Source organism: Cimex lectularius, unplaced genomic scaffold (assembly GCF_000648675.2).
Source record: "Cimex lectularius strain Harlan isolate CLEC.00 unplaced genomic scaffold, Clec_2.1 scaffold325, whole genome shotgun sequence".
NCBI classification, from domain to species: Eukaryota; Metazoa; Arthropoda; class Insecta; order Hemiptera; family Cimicidae; genus Cimex; species Cimex lectularius.
The window spans coordinates 432,040-440,854 of NW_019392911.1; the positions used below are offsets into that span (position 1 = coordinate 432,040).

The 8,815-nt window shown below is 32.7% G+C and overlaps 1 protein-coding gene across 1 annotated transcript in view; it reads left to right on the forward strand.

Annotated features, from left to right (window-relative positions):
- The window catches only part of LOC106672988 (calcitonin gene-related peptide type 1 receptor-like), an 85,704-nt gene extending 77,313 nt beyond the window's left edge, over positions 1-8,391 (forward strand). Inside the window, exons 6-8 of the mRNA XM_024229275.1 lie at positions 1,523-1,649; positions 5,958-6,178; positions 8,364-8,391. Of these exons, the coding sequence (XP_024085043.1) occupies positions 1,523-1,649; positions 5,958-6,178; positions 8,364-8,373 (358 nt within the window). The 3' untranslated portion in view covers positions 8,374-8,391. The remainder of the gene's footprint in view (positions 1-1,522; positions 1,650-5,957; positions 6,179-8,363) is intronic.
- Positions 8,392-8,815: the final 424 nt, after the last annotated feature.

Below are 8,815 nucleotides of genomic sequence, written 5' to 3' on the forward strand. Positions count from 1 at the left end.
CCCTGAAGATGACCCGAATAAAAGTAGAAACTCAGCAAAATAATAAAACAAAGTGATTTTATAAACCACCTCATTCTGGACCGCTCCTCACGTTTTCAACTAATTATGAAATCGGTCACTAAGAAACATATTCTAAATTAAGGGTTTTTGTTTTTAAAAAAATTTCTATTTATTTATAGATTTTACAAGTTTTATTCGTATGTGATGGTTATACAACAATTTTAATATTGATATTTTTATTATTTTTACCATGAAATTTCATTAAAAGGTTAACAAATTTAAATAATCATTTTTAAAAATTGCTAACCAAAGAGAACAAAGATAAACCACAGTTACATGATGTAGATATAATGTTCGGGGTGTGTAATATATTGCGCCCTTTGAGAGCTATTGTATCCCAGGTTCAGTATCTATAGCACAGCGGTAACCTAGCTCATCAACGAATATGAGCAGCAGGTTTCAGTGGTTGAAATTCTTGTACAGTTACGTTGTATATCCCAAAACACTTCCTCCTGTGGGCAGATGTCGCGCCAAAGTTTGTTAGTAAAGGGTCTTGGTGTCTCATGTTTTTCTTCTTTGCAGAATCTGCAGGTGCTGTTTTGGGTTATAACAATCCCAACAAAAACCTAACCGTAAAAAAAAGTTCCAGACCCTCATCCCAAGACAAGTAGACTAGCAGTGTATTGATATCTACACTGTGGCCAAGTCCGTTCTTTTTTAGTCCATAACCTGAGAGAACCCAAAAGAAAAGATAAAAGTTCCCTCCCAACAAAGTCAGCCTTCACTCTGCTACATTGACGAGCAACACAGCAACAACACTGTTGTTTTATTTTTATAGCTTAACGTTTGGCTAGTTATTGAGTGAGCAATGAGGAGTCTGTAACGTTTTTCTTTTCTTCTGAGTTCTCTATCTTCCCTTTAAACACCTCTCTTGTGGGAGCACACATGGCCCTGATATTTTAATCTTCATTGAAACGTAGTAACGCCTATCCTAAGCTTCTGCAAGCGCTTATTTCGAACTGAAATACAAACCATGCAACCAAAAACCAAGGTAGTGCACAGCAGTGACCGACGAACTTTAGTAGTGTTAAATCTATCAGTTGAATATAACTTTCATATGTCATATTAGGAGAATGAAATTTTAATAAATATTATATATCACAGTTCTCTCTCATTTTTTAATTTTTAATAGAGAACATAGCGAGAATATTATTTCATTTAAAAATGATTTGATTTTTGTATACTTAAAGTATTTTCGTTATTTGTTATAATAAGACTACCTAAAAACTAAAGGGATAACTAAAGCTGTATTATATTTTTTGATATGAGTTGATTTCTTGAGTTTGGTAGGAGGATGTTTCCCACCATCCTGGTCCGCCTAGTCTAGCTTTTTTGGACTATGGAAAGCCTTGAGGCATTTCTCAATCTTCAATAAGATCAAAAACGGCCAAACTACACTTTTCTTTTCTAAAATGAAACAAATTAAATTTAACAAAAGAACTTATTACAGGCTTTTTCACAGGAGTCTACGGTGCACAAGGATCGCAATACACATTCAGCTCTTTTCATCGTTCGCTGCCAACAACCTTATGTGGATTATTTGGTACAAACTGGTTGTCGGAAACACATCTGTAGTTCAAAGAAATCAGGTGACATTCACATTTTAAGATATTTTAAGAAATAATGTTGACGTTTGCTTGGTCGATGAACTTGTTTGGCTTGTTCGCAAATAGACAGACATTTAAACGATTTCAATGTCTTGTTTAATCTGTTGAAAAGCGACTGATAGATTAAACCGGCAAAGGTTGACCATACTGATTTGGTAGACTAAAATAAAAAATTTAACATGGAAATTTAAGCGATTCAATTTAAAACAAAATTAAACTGCTATATTTCAATTTAACTTTATACGTCGGGAGGATGTTTGCACAGTTTTCAATTAAGCTGGTATTAAGATTAAGATATTAAGATCCTGAAAAAATGATTTAGGAAGCAACTTCAAAACTCCACCTTATACCAAATATTTTGTATAAATTTAAATTAGGTGATATTAAACATTACTATTCAAATAGTATTATATAGTGAAATTTAGTGTCTCTTAATTAATGATTATTTAGAGATCGTGAGACACGGTCTGGTGCGATGTAGGTTTCGATTATAGCAATTTATCTCTTCTTTCCCATAATAATTCCGTCTATAATAACCCTGACAGGTTAACCAGGCCCGAACGACAAGCCATTACCCGTTTTTTTTCCATGATCGGTTCCTTTCACCGCAAAGAAGCCGTTCCCTCATAGAAAACTGAATTTCGATCCCTGCCTCCTTCCACACTCCTTCAAAATCAAACATATATGAACAAAAAACATTAATATCTCACTAACAATGACATATCTACTCAGAAAATACACACTTTGTGTGAGTACAAATGAAACCTAAAATTTCTATATTGTATACATCAATGTATAAATTCGTACTCATACGTATAGATGTATATATGTATGTATATATATATGTATATATAAGTTATGTGAAATTTTCTGTTTATCTGAAATTATCTGCAGGTGTCATTCCTAGTATTGTGGTCAGCACCTTCTCCCCCCTAAGTACAGAATATTTAATTCTGTATTTTTAATAATGATTCCCTGCCTAGAACTTGACGAGAGTACATCGTTAAATTAGGTTAAAACTTGTTCTTGTAACTTCAAATAAAGTTTTTTAAAAAAGGAATCCGCAGCTGAAGTTATTTAACTGGAGCAGTCGNATTTTTTCTTTTTTTACTCCGAGATTGGTTGTACTAAACTATTAATCATCAAGTCCGAACCTATACATGCATGGTCATGCACATACGGGACGTGGACGTGAATGCCCCCTTCCCCATGCTTTTGCAAGTCCATTGCATCACTGGCTTCATTCGAGTATATGCATTTGAGCTTTAAATCAGTGTAGACGTATATTGAGATCATTGAGCACTTATCTAAAAAGATTACTTGAGTTTGTTTTTTTAATTTATTTCTCAAAGATATTTATTCCGTTGTTTCAACAATTTTCGTCATTAATTAATTTTTTTTTCTATTTTTTCAACGATGGATTCAGGTTTCTGTTGTTTAATTTGTGGAAAAATATTTTCTAGGCCGGACAGTAAAAAAAGGCATGAACGAATTTGTAAATTTAAACATCACATACTTTCTAGTAGGAAAGAAAGAAATCATTCAGCTAATATTTTTTTTCAATGCAAGTCTTGTTCCCGACGATTTACTCGTAACGATAATTGTAAAAGACATGAGAAATTTTGTACAACTACCTATGATTTACCACAAGAAATACCATTCGAGTCGTCAGTTGACGACAGCATTAGTTTTCACCTGTGAGCCTAATGTAGCAAGATAGTTTTATCTGTTAAATTGATAGTTGTAACAGACATAGTTTGTGATATAACTTTGCGAACAATAAGCCTTCTCCGTCTTGTTTCTTTCCTAAATAAATAACATAATTTATTTTTCACCTAGATTTGACATTCCTAAAAGTCAATTTACGTGATGAATAAATCCTGGATGTATAAATAAAAAGAACTAAAAGGAAAAGGATTTCGAAGAATGTCTAAATTAAAGAATTAATGTTTTATGCTAAGATAATTTTGATCATACTTGACTTTTATTGTAGATGATTATGAATTATTGATTATGAATTTTTTATCCGCCTTTAAATATTTATACAAACATCTTTAGTTTATATTGTAAGTTAAAACTAACAATTTAAAAATAGCTCACACAACACTAATAATCAATGGTATCCTATTAAGAATATATAATTTAGAGTAATCATAATTCTTCATCAAATTACTATACCCCCTAGTTTTCCATTAATTTTTCAATAAGTTTAAGCTAAGGTGAGCTCAAAAAATTGTTGCTCCACCAAACGTTCTTTCGTTTAACGAGAAGAGTGACAGAGTACGACAGAGTAGCAAAATACACTGACAGGCAAAAAATTCCACCCACTTGTAATATTTATATTATATAAATATATTATGTAATATTAATATTTACATTATATATGATTCGTATACATTTTCATATATTAATCAAAGTTTCACGTTTTTGAGTTTAATAATTGAGTCTGTCTAAAAACGTAAAAAAAATATATAAATTACTACGGAAAATGAAAAACTAAGACGGACAGATAACATTTGTTTTAAATTTTTAATTAACATTTTAATATTGCGTATTTCTTCCCCTTGTCTTAATTAAGTCCCGAAGAAGCCTCTGCATACTTTCTACTAGTCTGGAAAGTCTCTTTGTTTGAGGTTAGCCCATTCTATACGAAGAGTCCTTTCAAGATCGTGGAGCGTATCAGGAAGTGATAGACTTATTAGTCTTTTGAGGTTATTCCATAAATGTTCGATGGGGGTCTGGAGAACGGGCCGGCCAGGCTTGGACCCTGACGTTATGCTATGCGAACGACATGTGGTCGGGCATTATCGTATAATAGGATTTTCGCTGATTTCATCGAGGATGGGCAACGCATGATGTTCCAAAATGTCATTCACATAGAGAGTGGCCGTCAAACACCCTCCGCAAACAACTACCAACTCTGTGCGAATCTCCATTGCAATTCCCGTCCACCCCATCACTGAGCTACGTTGGAAAATTACGGATTATTTTAATGTGAGAAAGAATTCATTCAATGATATGTATACCTCGAGGAGGCAATTAACTTGAAACTTTCTATCAACTTCCTAAAAGCCACAAGTTCTCTTGTTGTTTACGATCTCTTTTAATATTCACTTCCGTTCACCTTTTAAACTTGCGCTTGGATCTTCTTTGTTGTGTTTCGATAATAGATATTTTCGCTTTCGTAGTTTACAGAAGTCTAAATTTTGTCGTCTTTAAGCACCGATTTTTTAGTGTACAGGAGCATAAACTTTTTTCTTTCGCACAAGCAAAATCAAACTGATTTTATGTCATATTTATGCGCTGGTAAAATTCCAGCAAGCCAGTATGTGAATTTTCACGAACCAATTCACCTGGTTTTTCTCACTCTCATATCGCTGCTTCCTCTTAAAATGAGCATTTGAAATTTGAAATATCAATTAAGCTTAGGCTGCTTAGAACGTTATAAAAATTTTAGCACTTAATATAAAGTCTTTTCGAAAGGGCAGAATTTCAAAATTTGCATTTTTGTTAGTAACTGACTCACTGATCATCAAAATGATAAAGAATCGTATTTCTCGAATAGATAGAAATGTGAAATTTTGTAAAAAGGTATGTTTTATATAGCAAGTAAAGGAAAAACAACTGAAAATACAATTTTCTCAAACTAGTGACACCAAGGAGGAGAGGGAGGGTACAGTCTCTATATCAAAATTATAAGGCGATTTTTGTATTGGAAGTAAAGGTAAAAATCTCAAAATATTGCAAGTTTCTTAAAACTAATTATATGCGGGAAGTCAGGCGCGTGATGAGATTCTATGTAGATGATGCTGCACTTTTGTCGGTGCATATTGATCAGATTTCTGCGATAGGGAAAGCTCAATCATTCCTGAATAGATTACTGCTTTGCTACCACGAACCAAAGTTAGCAATAAATCGTGGGAAAAATGCTGATGATTTTCAAGCCAGTTGACCAGCCCGAGATTGTTGTATATCTTTCATGCCCCTGTTAGATAATAAACTCAAGGGATCCAAATTCATCGAAACATGACTGCCCATTCCTGAGCGTGGTAAACTAAATGCCTTATTTGAGCCTAATTTCACATAATCAAATATATCATGGTTTCATATTTAGCAATTTGATTTTCTAAACTGTACAGTTTATTAAAGAATGTTAAAACACGTTAGTACACAGTGAATAACAATGAAAAACATATAGGAAGCACATAGTTGATATTTAAGGAAGACTAACTAGACAAACATTTGCAGTGCAATTTAAAAAAAAAGTTGGACGAAAAAATCTTGTTGCAGCCATTCTGTCAGATACTTCACATCGTGTTGCAGTACCTCATGGTGGCAAACTACCTGTGGATGTTCTGCGAAGGGCTACACCTCCACTTGGCCCTGGTCGTGGTTTTCGTCAAAGACAACTCAGCAATGAGATGGTTCTACTGCATCGGTTGGGTTTTCCCTGGAATTCTCACAGCAATCTACGCTTCCGTGAGATACTGGTATACCGAAGAGACAAGACAGTAAGTGCTTTACAATAAAATTAGGATCAAATTGCAAACTTCAATTATAGTAATTGCATCGACCAACTAGTGGTGGAAAGTAATTTAGTTGTTAATCAAACCGTCAATTTAGTCCCAGAAACTAAATTTCAGGAAATTTATTCACTGTAATTCATGTAATTAAGATTTTAGTGTATAGTTTGAATAATTATGATTTCCCCTTTACAGAAAAGTGTAATTGTTTTTAAAATTCAAAACTCGGCTATGTTCCTATCAGCAAATGATTATTATGTGTATTTATTGTTCAAGGTGGTTTCAAACACAAATTATTAATGTGTAGAGATTAGTGACCGTTAATCGATAGTTATTCAGATATCGTGAGATGCGGTGGGGAGTGATGTAGGTTTCAGAAAAACATTTTCTTTATCGTGCCAACGTTTCGATCTTTTATTGAGATCATCTTCAGGGCCTGGGATTTACAAACAATGTTTACATTTAACAATTACATTTAGGATGCGGAAAAGTGAATTTATACAATGCAAAATATATTTTATATTCAAACAAAGTATTTCTACTCACTCAAAGTGTTTGTCTTCTGTGTAATTCTGTCATCCTAGCGTGTCGTGTTGAGAGTGCCAGTGAGATTGTGCTGTTTTATGTTTATATATGTTTGGTTTTTAAGGGGTGGGGAAGGAAGTATATAATATGTAGTAAATACTAGGAATAATGTTGCTACTAGAAAGAATTGAATTGAAAATGGTATACGGGGTGATCTTTTAGGGTCAAATCCACATTCAAATGGTGATATTTTTTCTCGATCTATTATGCTTTTTTTTCTTGTAAAAATACAAAGTGTTATTATTAGTGCTGAAATAGTTAGGGCTGTGAATGATGTAATAATAATTGTTAATATTATTCTTTCTAATTAAAGTCCTTCTGATTGGAAGTCAGATATACTAATATACTAAAAGAATAAGCTATCTTCCTCATCAATAAATGATAATATATACAAACAGTCATACTACATCTACAAAATGACAGTATCATGAGCCCACCATAGAATCATAGAAAGAAAACATAAACAAACTACAAAAGGCCTAATTATCACTGTAATACTCGGAATTTATTTTTCATTATTACAAGGATACGAATTCACTATTGCAGACTCTGTATATGGATCTTGTTTTTTTATAATCACAGGATTTCACGGATTTCATGTTATAATTGGAACTATTTTCTTAATTGTATGTTTATTACGAAATATAGAAAATCATTTCTCTAAATCACACCACTTAGGATTCGAAGCTGCCTCATGATACTGACATTTTGTAGATGTAGTATGACTGTTTGTATATATTATCATTTATTGATGAGGAAGATAGCTTATTCTTTTAGTATATTAGTATATCTGACTTCCAATCAGAAGGACTTTAATTAGAAAGAATAATATTAACAATTATTATTACATCATTCACAGCCCTAACTATTTCAGCACTAATAATAACACTTTGTATTTTTACAAGAAAAAAAAGCATAATAGATCGAGAAAAAATATCATTATTAAAGAAGTAGCATATGAAACAAGATAAAAACCACCCATACCACATAGTAGATTACAGACCTTGACCTTTAACTGGATCAATTGGAGCATTAACTTTAACTTTCGGAAGAGTTATTTGATTCCATAAAAAAGAAAGAATATTAATAATATTAGGAATAATCATTATTATAATAACTATATTTCAATGATGACGAGATATTATTCTAGAAAGAACATACCAAGGGCATCATACATTAAAAGTTGCCAAAGGAATAATAATCTTTTATATACCAACTTCCTTCCCCACCCCTTAAAAACCAAACATATATAAACATAAAACAGCACAATCTCACTGGCACTCTCAACACGACACGCTAGGATGACACAATTACACAGAAGATAAACACTTTGAGTGAGTAGAAATACTTTGTTTGAATATAAAATATATTTTGCATTGTATAAATTCACTTTTCCACATCCTAAATGTAGTTGTTAAATGTAAACATTGTTTGTAAATCCCAGGTCCTGAAGATGATCTCAATAAAAGATCGAAACGTTGGCACGATAAAGAAAATGTTTTTCTGAAACCTACACCACTCCCGACCGCATCTCACTATATCTGAATAACTAAACACCTTATTAAATTGAAATTTTTTTGTTGAACAGAAACATTTGACTGAGGAAAGATAATAAGAATGTGAAAGAGGTTGAATAAGAGAGGAGGAAAAGTAAGGTATAGTGTGAAAGGTATTGAGAAAAATAGAAGATGACAGTGAGTTTGATTGTTAGAAAGAAAAATAGGGCAAGAGGAATTTTATTCATGAGTAATTGAAAAGGAAATAGATCTAAGAGAGTAAAAAAGAAGGAAAGAGTTTAAAATATTAAGAGAAGCGAGGCTTCGAAGGAAGAGAGATTGTAGAAGATAGATATTGTAAGAGCGGATGTGATGATCATGGTGATAAAGAGTGAAAAGGTACTTCAAAAAAAGAAGTGCAAATAAAAGAAACAGGGAAAGAATGCATGGAACTGATGGACATTGCAGTACAAAGAGATGGATCGATAAATAGGGGAGAGAGAAAGAGAGAGAAGAGAGAGAGAGATAAAGAAAGAAAAAGAGG